This window comes from Mangifera indica, chromosome 1 (assembly GCF_011075055.1).
Source record: "Mangifera indica cultivar Alphonso chromosome 1, CATAS_Mindica_2.1, whole genome shotgun sequence".
In the NCBI taxonomy this organism is placed as follows: domain Eukaryota; kingdom Viridiplantae; phylum Streptophyta; class Magnoliopsida; order Sapindales; family Anacardiaceae; genus Mangifera; species Mangifera indica.
In genome coordinates this window covers 22,082,231-22,096,642 of record NC_058137.1, presented here as the reverse complement: position 1 = coordinate 22,096,642, position 14,412 = coordinate 22,082,231, and the positions used below count along the sequence as shown (strand labels likewise).

Below are 14,412 nucleotides of genomic sequence, written 5' to 3'. Positions count from 1 at the left end.
AGAAAATTTCAAAACAGCAATAAGAGTTCTCAGAAACAGAGAAAAGCAGAAAAATATAACACTTGCATCATTAACGCACTTGGAAAACACTGAGAATACAAATTTTACAGTCTATTGATCTACACCATATATACAAATATATAACAGAGAAATGCCCCAAAAAAATCAAAAGAAAACAACCTCAATGTGTTATACTTGTCATGGTAATCAAATCGCATGTCTTATTCTGTATGGAAAAAAATAATTTTTTTATATAATTTATTATGTATCATATATAATATTGTATTGTCAGATATGCTTTTTAAAAAATAATAAAATAATTCTAATTGGCATATCATTATTATTCTTGTCTTCTTTATATGACACAAAACAACTTCACACAACCACTCCATTAGTTGTTCAAGATGACTCCTAGTATATGGACTTTGGCTCCATGGGTCATATTACATCAAAGACGTCTCTCAACTCTCATTTGCATCCAACTGCAAAAGGTTAGAGAAGCTTCAAGTAGGCATTTTGGTCTCATTCTAGTAACTTTCATGCATTTACAACATGTGCTTTGTCTGCCTAACATGACTAAAAACCTAGTGAACATATCTAGAATAACTTAAGATAATAGTGTGTACTAGAGTGTTGAATTATTGATTGCATAATTGTATATAAAAATCCATCATGATCTGATGGTTGTCCTTATAATGGTAAAATCGTGATAAGGAGATCAAACTACTAATCGTGGGAAACCTATGAATACATTAGATGACTTTCATGCTGACTATTGTGTCTTTAAGGACAAACTTACAAATGTTGTGCTTCTCCAAAAACAACTTAGGAAGGACTATACCAACTTCATATTCCCAAATTAGCTTTTCATCACATGCCCATTGCTTTGTCCATTTCATTGAGTCATGAACAACTTACCAATTTGTCATTGAAACACTCTATTCAAAGTCTTATGGTAATAAAGTCAAAAATAATAGTAGGATGCAATGTCTAGCTTCTAACTTATCACACCAATGAATTAAAATTCTTGTAGTTAAATTCATAAAGATGTATTGTAATAATCAAACATCAATAAATATTACAAAAATCCTCTACATAGATAGAACAAAACATGTAGAGATAGGTCGTTATTTCATCAAAGACAAAATAAAGGGAGATATTATTTCTTTAATTTACAGGCTCTTGTCTCTTCAAATCGTTGATATCTTCCCCAAAGCCTTGCCACAAATGAACTTTGAAGATCTGTGTTGGTTTTTATAATACAAAGATCAATACAATTAGATTTTGGAAACAAGTAATAACAAGAAAATATCAACAATGTGAAAATAATGTAACATGATATTTACTCGGTTCATGCTTTCTAATCCAAGGCAAAGAGGAGATGTTCTAATCGAATCCATTATAATAACAAGGTATTACAACTTATAATACAAAAAAAGCTTCGATCTATACAAGAAAAGTAACCGCAATTGCTTAAATACAAAACAATCACAAAACTCACTGAAACTTGCTCAAGATTGAAGAAAACTGGAGAGTTTTGTCAATGTATAATAAATCCTAACAAATAAAAAAAAGAGATGAACAACCAAGTAGAATTATCTTGAATTCTATCTAGATGAATAACCTTGGTTTATATACCAAGGGTTAATAAAATATCTTACCACCAAAATAACTATTTTGGCCTTGCTATATAATGACATATAAGCCCCTACAACAGTTAGTTACGTTTCTAATTACAAGTTTAATACATGTTAACAAAATAACTGGCAGCATATAATTTCATAGCTCTCTTCAAAATGATGGTAAAATCAAGGAAAAATAGGTTGGCACTTTTAATATAGATAGAATGATTTAAGATATGAAGAGCAAATCAAAACAAAGCAAATTTGCAAGATATACAAGTACATAAAATCCAACTAATTTTTCATCACCAAATCACTTAGGGAGATGATCTACAATAAAATAGTAGCAGGATGTTATGCACAACTTAACAAAATAAAACCATGTATGACGCCAATAAGGATTTATGTACAAAATTGCAACAATTGCTAAGAGAACAATTATATAAGAAACTACAAAACTTATATAGAAGATATCCATATCAATGATATTATTATCTCCTTCACTATTACTTGAAGCTTTGGGCATCAATGATGGTGATTCAATTGCATTGTAAGTTTTGGGCAATGGTTGTCCACAGAGAAGTGGATTTCCCTCATAACTACCTTCTTCGAATGTCCCAAATTGAAAAATCCTGTCAGGAGTTTGGCTAGATAAATTATTATAGGCCACATTGAAAACAGCCAAATTATTTAGTTCAACAATTTGAGGAGGGATTTTTCCATTCAAATTGTTATATGAAAGATCCAAACTCTCAATCTGCTTGAGATTTGAAAACGTTGATGGGATTGGTCCCGTCAAATTGTTGTAAGAGAGATTAAGTGCATGGATTCCAACAAACTTATTATTGGAAAGATCAATACCAGACATGTAGGAGAGGATTCTTCCTTGGTAAGAGTAAGATTTGGTCTTTGTTGTAAACTCTATACTTTTTTCTTTTCTCATTGCAGTTTCCGTTGGAGATGTAACAACATTAGGTGGGTCAATTTGAGGCCTAGTAAAATCAAGTGAGGAATAAGAGGCAACTCTTACTATTGCAATTTTTAAGCAATGAGGGATACTCCCAGAAAGCTTGTTATGAGAAAGATCTATCAATTGTAATCGTCCTAACTTGCACAAGTTGATTGGCACTTCACCTTGAAAATTGTTATTGCTCAAGATAAGATAAGTCAAATTGGAAAGCTTATCAATCCAATATGGAATGTTGTTTTCAAAGTGATTATATCCAATATCTAATGTTATTAAGGAAGAACTATTAGAGAATCCATCACTCAGCTGTCCCTGTAACTTATTTCTTGACAAATGTGTTAGAATCATGTATATGGTCTCTATCTAAGCACATATATATTGAGTATGCAAGACAGAAACCAAAATTAATTGCGGAATATTAAACACTAACCTCCAGCCATTGCTTGACGATTTGATGCAGAATAATCCTCTGGAAATTGTTGCAAACTTTCGTCTTCCAGGTGATCTCTTTTTCTCATAGAATGGTGTATGTTTTCAGTGTAGAAAAAGCTCACCCAGGGACCCTATTTATAGCCTGAAGAAGCATTCTACCATCAAGAATGCTACGCAAATTGTGGAGTTATGGCATGGGAGTTACAGACCATTAAACCATGAAGAAGTAACTGCATGAAGCAGTTACCATTATCCCATGAAAAGGTAACTGCTGCAGTTACCATGCATGAAGCCATGAAGAGAGCAGAACTAACATTCTCCCACTTGGTCTGTAACCCATCAATCCACATACTGAAGTAAAGAAATAAAATACACGAATCATGACGATAAGTCCTCTAAGAACGAGTATTATCTTCCATATATCACGATGTATTCATTCCTCTATATCTTAATGAATAAACCTTATGTTTATTCTAGGTCCAAATTTGATTATTTTCTCAACCAAAATGTGCACATAAAATGAGAAAATTTAATCAATTGAAAAAACTGAATAATTTTATTATAGAAAATGTATATACATCAAATCACATGATGGAACTCACTCCCATCACAATTACAACATGAGACCAACTCCCATTCGCTCTACATGATCCTTAAAACTTTTTGGTGGCATGCCTTTTGTCAAAGGATCGGCAATCATCAATTCAGTGCTGACGTGTTCAATGACCACTTTGTTTTCTTTTACACGTTCCTTAATAGCTAAATACTTAATGTCGATATGTTTACTTCGACTACTACTTTTATTATTTTTAGCCAAGAAAACAGCAGCTGAATTGTCACAATAAATTTTTATCGGCTTAGAAATAGAATCCACAATCCTAAGCCTAGATATGAAACTCTTCAACCATACACCATGTGATGTAGCCTCAAAACAAGAAACGAACTCAGCCTCCATGGTAGATGTAGCAATCAATGACTGCTTAGCACTCCTCCAAGATATGGCTCCGCCGGCAAACAAGAAAATATATCCAGATGTTGATTTTCTTGAATCAACACAACTGGCAAAATCCGAATCGGAGTAACCAACTACCTCTAAATTATCAGTCCGTTTATATATAAGCATGTATTCTTTGGTCCCTTGAAGGTACCGCATCACTTTCTTTGCAGCTCTCCAGTGGTCTATACCTGGGTTACTCTGATATCTTCCTAATATCCCAACAGCAAATGTAATGTCAGGTCTTGTGCAAACCTGAGCATACATAAGGCTTCCAACAGCTGAAGCATAGGGAATATTCTGTATTTGTTCCTTTTCAAGTTCATTTTTAGGGCATTGGTTCAAATTGAACTTATCACCCTTCACAATTGGTACTATACTTGGTGAACAATCTTTCATCCGAAATCTCTCTAAAACTTTATTGATATAGGTTTCTTGAGATAGACCTAGTATGCCTTGAGGTCTGTCCCTATGAATCTTAATGCCAATGACATAAGACGCCTCACCCATATCTTTCATATCAAAGTTTTTAGAGAGAAATTGTTTCACCTCATAAAGCAATCCTTTATCATTGGTTGCAAGTAATATATCATCCACATATAGAACAAGGAAACAAATTTTACTCCCACTGACCTTCTGGTATATACATTGATCCATGATATTCTCTTCAAAACCGAATAAAGAGATAACCTCATGGAATTTCAAATACCATTGACGGGATGCTTGTTTCAATCCATATATGGACTTCCTAAACTTGCACACCAATTGCTCACCATCACTAGAGGAGAATCCTTCAGGTTGTTTCATATATACCTCTTCCTCTAAATCTCCATTGAGGAATGCCGTTTTCACATCCATTTGATGCAGTTCTAAGTCAAAATGCGCTACTAATGCCATTATAATACGGAAAGAATCTTTCTTAGATACAGGAGAAAAGGTCTCTGTATAATCGATTCCCTCCTTTTGAGTGAAACCCTTAGCAACGAGTCTTGCTTTATATCTTTCAATGTTATTGTACCACAAAATAGATTTACTGCAATCCATTGCTTGTGAAAACGTAACAGGATCATCTTCAGCTCCTAAATTATGGTCAATTTCTTGTAAATACACTATATAATCACTAGAAATAGCTGATTTCTTCATTCTAGTTGATCTTCTTAATGTTGTAACATTATCCTCTTGTGGAGTAGAGTGTACAACTGGTGGTTCAACAATATCTAAAGGTTGTTGAACAGTTTGATCTACTAGAGTATTATCAGCAACTTGTGGAACTTCATTGATTGGTTGTTCAACATCCATTTGAACTTGAGGGGTGTTGTAAATAACAACCAATCTATTACTCGAAATGGGTGGTTGAGTATCTGAATGATCTTTCTCAAAAACTAAATCTTGAGATTGATCGCTCCCACTAATTAAGTCATTTTCAAGAAATTTTGCATTTCGAGATTCCACTATTCTAGTGCTATGTGATGGACAATAAAATCTATAACCCTTAGACTTTTCGGCATATCCAATGAAATAACCACTTATAGTCTTTGGGTCTAATTTCTTCTCATGTGGATTATAAACTCTTACTTCAGACGGGCATCCCCAAACGCGTATATGTCGCAAACTCGGTTTCCAACCTTTAAATAACTCAAATGGTGTTTTAGAAACAGCCTTGGTTGGAACTCGGTTCAATATATACACTGCCGTTTTAAGAGCTTCTACCCACAGTGATTTAGGAAGATTGGAGCTGCTAAGCATACTCCGCACCATGTCCAATAGAGTTCGGTTTCTTCTTTCTGCTACACCATTTTGGTCCGGAGAACCAGGCATAGTGTATTGGGCAACAATCCCATTTTCTTCAAGAAACCTTGCAAATGGACCAGGTGCTTGTCCATCATGAGTGTATTTACCATAATATTCTCCACCTCTATCTGATCTCACGATTTTAATTTGTTTTCCAGATTGTTTCTCTACTTCTGCCTTGAAAACCTTAAAGGCATCTAATGCTTCATTCTTGTTATGGAGCATGTAGAGATACATGTATCGTGAATAATCATCAATAAATGAGATGAAGTATTTTTGACCATAAGCGTCCATATCAGGACAACAAATATCTGTATGTATGATTTCTAATATGTCTGAACTCCTTTTGGCACCTTTCTTTGACTTGTTGGTTTGTTTTCCCTTTATACAATCCACACAAGTATCAAAGTCAGTAAAATCTAGAGTATCTAGTACTCCATCATTCATTAACCTTTTAATTCTTTCTATGGAGATATGTCCCAATCTCCGATGCCACAATATAGAGGAATTTTCATTCATAACACTTCTTTTAATACCAACATTATCATGAACATGCATCAAATTAAATGAAACATTGTTTTGTAAATGAATTCGGAACAAACCATCAGACAATGTACCATTTCCCACAACTGCAGATTTATAAATCAAACTAAATGCAGTTTCATTAAATGTAAAGGAAAATCCAAAGGGTACAAGTCTTGAAATAGAAATCAAGTTTCTAGAGAAACTTGGAATATAAAAGGTTCGTTCTAAATCCAAAACAAAACCAGAATCTAAAACTAATCTGCATGTTCCGACCGCTTCCACATGTGAACGCATCTTATTTCCTGAATAGATGCTTTGTTCACTGGCCATCGGCTTCCTTTGGTTTAGAAAGCCCTGCAAGGTATTTGAAACATGGATTGTAGAACCAGAATCAATCCACCAAGTGTTATGACAAACATCAACCATATTAGATTCATAACATACAAGTGAGATTGGATTACCTTTCTTTTCAAGCCAAGCTTTAAACTTAATGCAATCCTTTTTCAGATGTCCTTTCTTTTTACAGAAAAAACATTTGGATTCTTTCTTAAATTCGGGCTGATTGAATATTTTATCATTTCCCTTATACTTAGCTTGGTTTTTCGTCTTCTTCCCTTGTATAACCATATGTGCACTTTCATTCCTTTCAATCAACAACCTTCCTTCCTCTTGAACACACATGGTCAGAAGTTCATTGATTGACCATTTTTCCTTATGTGTGTTATAAGAGATTTTGAAAGGTCCGTATTGTTGTGGAAGAGAATTTAGAATAAAATGCACCAGGAAAGGTTCAGACATCTCAATCTCAAGAGCCTTAAGTTGAGCCGCAAGATCCCTCATTTGCATGATGTGCTCACGCACACCTTTAACACTAGTGAGCTTCATTGATGTAAACTTTGTTATTAGAGTGCTGGCAAGTGCTTTATCTGAAGACTCAAACTGTTCATCAATAGCCTTCAGTAATTGCCTGACATTATTACACTCAGGGATTGAACCACGAATACTAGCAGATATGCGTGTCCTGATGAACATCATACTCAAGCGATTAGATCGCTCCCAACGTTCATACAGGGCAATTTCATTCTGAGTGCTAGTTTCTGTAGCTGTAGGTGGTTCATCCTTCCTAATAGCATAATCAATGTCCATACACCCTAATTGGAGAAGAATTCTCTCCTTCCAAATTTTATAATTGTCGCCACTCAAAATAGGAACATCACATACATTATCAGAGAAATTCACAGGTTGAATAACTGCAAATAAATATTAACATACACGCTTAAGTCACTAAATTTGAAGCTATCAAAATTAATATCATGTTCTACCAATGTATAAACATGCTTTAAATATATAAACCATATAACATAAAAACTGCCTGTGGGCTAAGTTTTTAATTTAAATAGGTTTATCTACAAATATATATAAACCGTATGATAAAACTATCAAATTATATTCCTTTTCTTAATTCCTGTGGGTAGATTAAGAAAAATAATTTGTTATTTCATCCTAATTAATCACATAAATATAATAAAAATTCCTGTGGGATAAGATTTATCATACTTACATAATTAATTACAATTGATGTCATATAACTAAATGTAATCTCAGGATACTTAATGTATAACTTTGATATAATCAAAGATGCTGTGGCTACTCTATGATCAATCAAATATTATACTAATCACATGGCATCTAATTTTATGCATATAATCTTTAAGAAATTATTTAAAGTATAATTTCAATTAAACTAAAATTATGCATAAAATTAATCATATAAATAATATTAAATTATTTAATAAACATTAAAAATTGGATAAATGAAACTTAAATTATCCAATTAAAATTAATAATAATAATTTTGGCAATCACATATTATAAAAAAATATATTTTATTAAGGCCAAAATATATTCAAACTAAACCCTAACAAGGTTATTATTCATGAAGACGAAAACTAAATCATATAACAATGTGCGATGTCCCAAATTCTCAACGAAAATGAAATTGGCTGAGCGGCAAGTGTCTCACTCAGAACCTTGTGGCCTGGGTTCAAGACACGAAACTGAAAAAAATTTTACATTTTAATAAAGTAGATGAACGACATGTCATCCACTGGAGATGAATGCAAATGACATGTCGGCTGGCAGTGCATAACAAAAGAGACAGAAGTGATGCGTATGACATGTCGTCTGTAGAAACCAAAAGCAAACGACATGTCATCTGAAGATCGTCCCTGACCTCTAGCCGGGTCAAGATTCGGGTCGACAGACCCGGTTTCAGACCCGTATACATTTTGCACTCTAAATCAGCCTACAGAACTCTGATTTTGACGTTCCATATATCAAAATTCTCAGTTTTTGATGTAGAATTCATCTAAGTAAAATTTTTATTCAAAAAATGCCAACAGCCAACTTTCTCTCTCTAAAGAAATTCGGGATTTTATAAAAATATGCATGTTTAACACATCAAAGCAAGGCAGAGGCATAAAAAAGCTCTGATACCAAATGTTAGAATCATGTATATGGTCTCTATCTAAGCACATATATATTGAGTATGCAAGACAGAAACCAAAATTAATTGCGGAATATTAAACACTAACCTCCAGCCATTGCTTGACGATTTGATGCAGAATAATCCTCTGGAAATTGTTGCAAACTTTCGTCTTCCAGGTGATCTCTTTTTCTCATAGAATGGTGTATGTTTTCAGTGTAGAAAAAGCTCACCCAGGGACCCTATTTATAGCCTGAAGAAGCATTCTACCATCAAGAATGCTACGCAAATTGTGGAGTTATGGCATGGGAGTTACAGACCATTAAACCATGAAGAAGTAACTGCATGAAGCAGTTACCATTATCCCATGAAAAGGTAACTGCTGCAGTTACCATGCATGAAGCCATGAAGAGAGCAGAACTAACAAAATGAACTTGTATAATTGACAAAGGCGGAAAGCAAAATGGTAAACTCCCAGTAATATTATTCTCTGAAAGGTCTAATACTTCAAGCTTTTCTAATTGACAAAACTCCAAAGGGATTGCACCTTCAAGATGATTATTTGACAATATAATATCTCTCAAATTTGGCATATTTCCTAACCATCGTGGTAACATGCCAACAAGATGGTTACCACTTATATACAACCCTTTCAAGGAGCACTTAGACAAGCCATCCGGGATTTTTCTAGTGAAATTATTGCGATCCAATTGTAACTTTAACAAGCTTTTCAAGTTAAAAGTTGTTGGGAATATCTCACCATGCAAGCTGTTATTTGACAATACAAGGAATTGCAATGAGAAACAACCTATGGCAATTTGGTAAGGTATTTGTCCAATCAATAAGTTATGGGACAAGTCCAAACTTTCTAATGATTTCATGTCACCAAAAGATGAGGGAATGCTACCATTTAAAGCATTTCGAGAAATGTTTAAAGTTTGTAGCATTGGTAAATAAGCTCCAATTCTTATTGGAATATGCCCATAGAAGGAATTGATAGAGATATCTAATTCTTTCAAAGACATGTGAGAATGAATTGGCATTTGCAAAGGTCCTGAAAGAGAATTATTCACCAAATAAAGCTTTTTTAGGTTGGTATTATTGTTTAATAACCAAACTGGAAACTCTCCTTTCAAATTAAGGTTGGATAGATCAACTTCTTGTAAGTCATATTGACTGTAGAGGAATTTGGGTAATGAACCATTATATCCATATGTAGGTAATATGATGTGGTTTAATTGAAATTTTGGGGCCAGATATTGTGACTCAGTTCCTACATATAGTTCATTATTCTCACCATAGAGGGCCTTGAGTTTTGAGTGGTTAAAAAATGGTTCGAGGGAAATTGGAATTTGGAAATGATTGTATGAAAGTTTTAAGTATTGGATAGATGTTAGCACCTTGAGAGGAGATAAAGAGATGTCTTCAGTAAATTGATTTGATGAGATATCAAATGCTTCAAGGAAGTCAAGTTTGCAAGGCACCAAGGCAAGCTACCCCACAAATCACTGTCTACAATTTGTAACACCTGTAGTTGAAGTGAGTTACAAATTCCTGAAATAAAAAGTATCATAATGGAATTATAATGATGAAATTTGACAATAAATCAGTATGCTTAATTATAATTCTAGTGCACAAGTCTTTACAGTTAACTATAATCTTTTAATAGGAAAATCGTTAATATACAGGACAATGTGTATTTCTTTTTATTTTTTAATACAATTATACAGTCAGCATGCTAAAACTTACTTAAACTTGTAATAGATAAAGAGAAGGATTAACCTCGCTCAAGAAATGATCCACTGTGCATCCGAAGATGAGTAGAATAAATGCTTAAATATTTCAAATTCTTGAAAGTGGGAAAATCTGCAAACATTAATTAAAAAAATATGGGATATGATCAGTAATCACAACCATAGAGTAAAATTTTAATTTGCAGGCATTTCGTGCATATGAATTCCAAAAAGGAACAAAACTAGTTATTAATATGTTGTGCTTGATTGAAGGGGGAACTGAAAATTAATTCATGTTTTAAGCAAATAAAAGGCCTAATTTGTGGGACAAGTAATCTCATGGTGCTTAATTTATAGACTCTTTAGTATAACACTAATTGAATGTCCCAAACCAATTAATCAATATGCTAAATTAGAAATTGTTGTAATTATTAATATTATGAATGATAACATAAATGTTATTTTTTAAAATTATAATCAAATCATTATGAATAATACTGACTATAAATTAATATATATATATATATATATATATATATATATATATATATATATATATATATATATATATATATATATATATGGAAATTTGTATAAATAATTTGTTTATATAAGTAACATTATTCAAAACTAATATTTAAAAGTTTTTAATTTTAAGTTTAAGCATAGGCCATATATAAGAAATGTCTAAATTTATTTATTCAAAAAGCCTAATCTTGTGAAGATGATAATGTGTGCATGCATTTGATATGGTATTAGAAGCAACTTGATATATTATTCAAGTTAATGTATGAGTTTGGGGTACTCAGTAACAACAAGAAACTTTTTATAAATATGTTCTAACCTTGGTTAAATGTAGTGTTGTCGAACTTACAATCCCAAATAATAATAGATTGAAGAGAAGTCATGTCCTCAAGCATTTGAAAAAAGTTGATATGAAAAACAGTACCAGAGATATATAAATGTGTCAAATTCTTGAACACAGGCAATCCTACACATAAAAACAAAATGTGAAAAGAAAAAAGAAAGAAGACATTCTATAAACTAACATAGTATATAAATATAGTTATCTCAAAAGTTTATCAAGTTTTTTCTATATTAATATTGGTTCTTATAATTATAAATAATTATAAGATAATCATAAATCAAAATAAATTATAAAATTAGCAACTTATAGTTAAAATGATAAAAACTAATTGATAATATATAAATTAAAATAAAACATGATAGTTTATCTAATAGTTTGGAAGGTAATTTTTTTTATTAATTTTCTATTCTATTTGGGCTATTATTTTAAATAGAATAATGCTTGTTTGAAATTGCACTTAACATCTAAATTCTGTTAAGTACAAATGACTATTTTCCACCTAAAGTTTGATGAAATGACAAATTCTCACCTATTAAATTTGAAAAAATCAAATTTTCACTTATCTATTAAAGTTAGCTGTTAATTTTAACCATTAAAAGTTATTTATATTATCTTATGTTAGAGGTATATTTTGGAGTATCAATGTTATTGTTTAAAAATTTATTGGGTGAATGAACATTTTTACTATCTTATTTGGAAAATTATTAATTTCACTCATATATTTTGAAAATAAATATAATCTTAATAGTTTACAATATAACATTTATATCTCTTATTTTTTGCATATTCTGGGGGTATAATTGTTGATTTTGAAACTATTGAATATTATATTGAAATTTTAAAATGTCCCCAAACTAGTTTCAATTTCAAACCTCCATCAAATTTTGTTAACACTCCTAACATATTCAAAATGTATAATGTACTCATAAACATATAATTATACGTCATTAACACTCTTATTTATATTTGTATTAATATTTTTTCATTATTTTAATTGAAATTAACATAAATTAGTGTATAAAATTAATTAATAAAATTTTGGGAATAAAGTGTTTTTACCTTAAGAGATTTTTAATTTTTTAGTAATTTTACAAAAAAGTTAACATAATTTTTTAAAAAAATTTAACAAATGAGTGAAAAAATAGTTTTTTTTTTTCAAATATAATAAGTGGAAATCTATCATTTCATTACACCTTCGGTGGGAATTAATCATTTCAACTTATGTTAGTATTACTTGCTTGATTACATTTACAGTAATGCCCTCACTATTAAAATTTATTAAAAAATTATTGATGTTATGGATAAGACAAAATTAAATTAATAGAAAAATAACAGACATAATTTTTTTCTGTTTAATTAGTGTAAAAAAGGAGAAAAATAAAATATGCATTTAAAGAATCTATAAATTAATGAAACACGAAATAATCTCATGACGCTTAATAGACTCTTTGGTACAGCCATAATCGAATTAACTAATATTCTAGATTAAAAATTATTATCATTTTTATAGTATAAATAATAATATTAATGTTTTTTAAATTATAATCAAATAATTAATGAATAATATTAGAGAATAAATTAATGTGTACAGAAATATATAATAATAATTTATTTATATATGTAACATTATTTGAAATTAATAATTGAAAATTTTCTATTTTAAGTTTAGGCATAGGCCATAAATAAGTAATGTCTTAATTTATTCAAAAAGCATTATCTTGTGAAGATTATAATGTGTGCATTTGATTTTGTAATAGAAGCAATTTAATTTATTAATCAAGTTCATTCATACGTAGTAATAACAATAAAATATTTGTAATTATATTCTAACCTTGGTCGAATAGATTGTCGTTGAGGTTACTACTCGAAATATCAATAGACTGAAGAGAAATTATACCCCCAAGCAAATGAAAAAAGTAATTATCAAAAACAGAGTAATGAATTGATAAATCTGTTAAATTCTTCCATGAAGGCCACTCTACACAAAGGAAAAACATGTGTAAGGGAAATACAAAAAACATTTCATAAACTAATTGTAATTTGTATATATGAACATGGTCATCACAAAAATTTATCAGCTATTTTTTTTTTATATTATTATTGGTTCTAATTATTATTCCAAAATAATTGTATTATAATAATAAATAAAAAGTATTATAGATTAAAATAAATTTGAATTTAACAATTTAATTATAGTTAAAATGATAAAAACCGATTGATGTTTTATATTATTGTTAAAATTGTAATTTAAACTTTTTTTTATTTTTTATTACAGAGATTATAATTTTAGGATCACTTATTTTAGAAAAAAAAAAAGTAACATAGCATAAGTTATAAAAGTTTTATCTTAAAACCTAAATTCTGTTAAAATTAACTGTTTTGATTGCATTTACTGTAATATCCTTGTTAATGAAGTATCAAAAAACTATTTTTATTGGGCATATAATATTTAACATATCCACTAGAAAAAAAATGACATGCACATTTAAAGGCAAAATTCAATGTTTTTTCAATTTATTTTAATAAGGTAGAACACAATTCAATGAAGTTATTGAGTAAATATGAGAATTATTTAAAGAAAATTTTGTTTTTTTTAAGGCAATGTTAATGTGCTTACCATGAATAGGAACTCTTCCACTAATGTTACAATACTCGAGTTCAACAAAATTTAGGGATGGCAGTGAGCCCAATGTTTGTAAGAGGCTGCTTCCATCACTAATACTCACATTCACTAGATAAAGCCTATTTAGCTTTCTCAAACTTGTGCCACCTGTGTAAACATGAAACTATTCAAACACAACTATTTTCATTGTTTTCTCATGAAAAAGTTCCTATAACGGCGTAAGAACTACCATTTTCAAATCCAATACATGTGCTTATGTGTCATTGTGCATCTCATAAAGGAGAAATGTGGGAAAATAATGACAAATGTTAGATTATTATATTTGGTCTTTTTTTATAATTATTAAAAATAATTATGTCAACGTCAATACCT

General features: G+C 30.6%; 3 protein-coding genes across 7 annotated transcripts in view; 1 reads left to right on the top strand and 2 right to left on the bottom strand.

Moving 5' to 3' along the window:
• Positions 1-14,412, top strand: part of LOC123218405 (EEF1A lysine methyltransferase 1-like) — a 43,898-nt gene that overhangs the window by 11,139 nt on the left and 18,347 nt on the right. The window lies entirely within an intron of this gene.
• The window catches only part of LOC123218395 (receptor-like protein 13), a 51,014-nt gene that overhangs the window by 35,261 nt on the left and 1,341 nt on the right, over positions 1-14,412 (bottom strand). The gene's annotated exons all lie outside the window — the stretch shown is intronic.
• Positions 1,015-14,288, bottom strand: LOC123218331 (receptor-like protein 1). 5 transcript variants are annotated; one of them, XM_044639754.1, is made up of 6 exons: positions 14,035-14,198; positions 13,249-13,395; positions 11,394-11,540; positions 10,599-10,682; positions 9,247-10,370; positions 1,015-2,924 (listed from the first exon to the last, which is right to left on the bottom strand). In XM_044639754.1, exons 5-6 carry the CDS (start codon positions 9,857-9,859, stop codon positions 1,936-1,938), a joined length of 1,602 nt encoding a protein of 533 aa, XP_044495689.1. In that variant the 5' UTR covers positions 9,860-10,370; positions 10,599-10,682; positions 11,394-11,540; positions 13,249-13,395; positions 14,035-14,198; the 3' UTR covers positions 1,015-1,935. The 5 variants fall into 5 exon arrangements, with proteins under 5 accessions (XP_044495689.1, XP_044495701.1, XP_044495707.1 ...); XM_044639766.1 differs by lacking the exon at positions 11,394-11,540 and having other exon boundaries at positions 14,035-14,197; XM_044639772.1 differs by lacking the exon at positions 13,249-13,395 and having other exon boundaries at positions 11,424-11,540; positions 14,035-14,196.

Excerpts from the sequence above, each read along its gene's own strand:
- LOC123218331 (XM_044639754.1), bottom strand. The coding sequence starts at position 9,859 with ATGCCAATTCATTCTCACATGTCTTTGAAAGAATTAGATATCTCTATC. Across the intron at positions 2,925-9,246 it reads TTTGTCAATTATACAAGTTC|ATTTGTCAAGAAATAAGTTA; the intron begins ATTTTGTTAGTT and ends TGATTCTAACAC.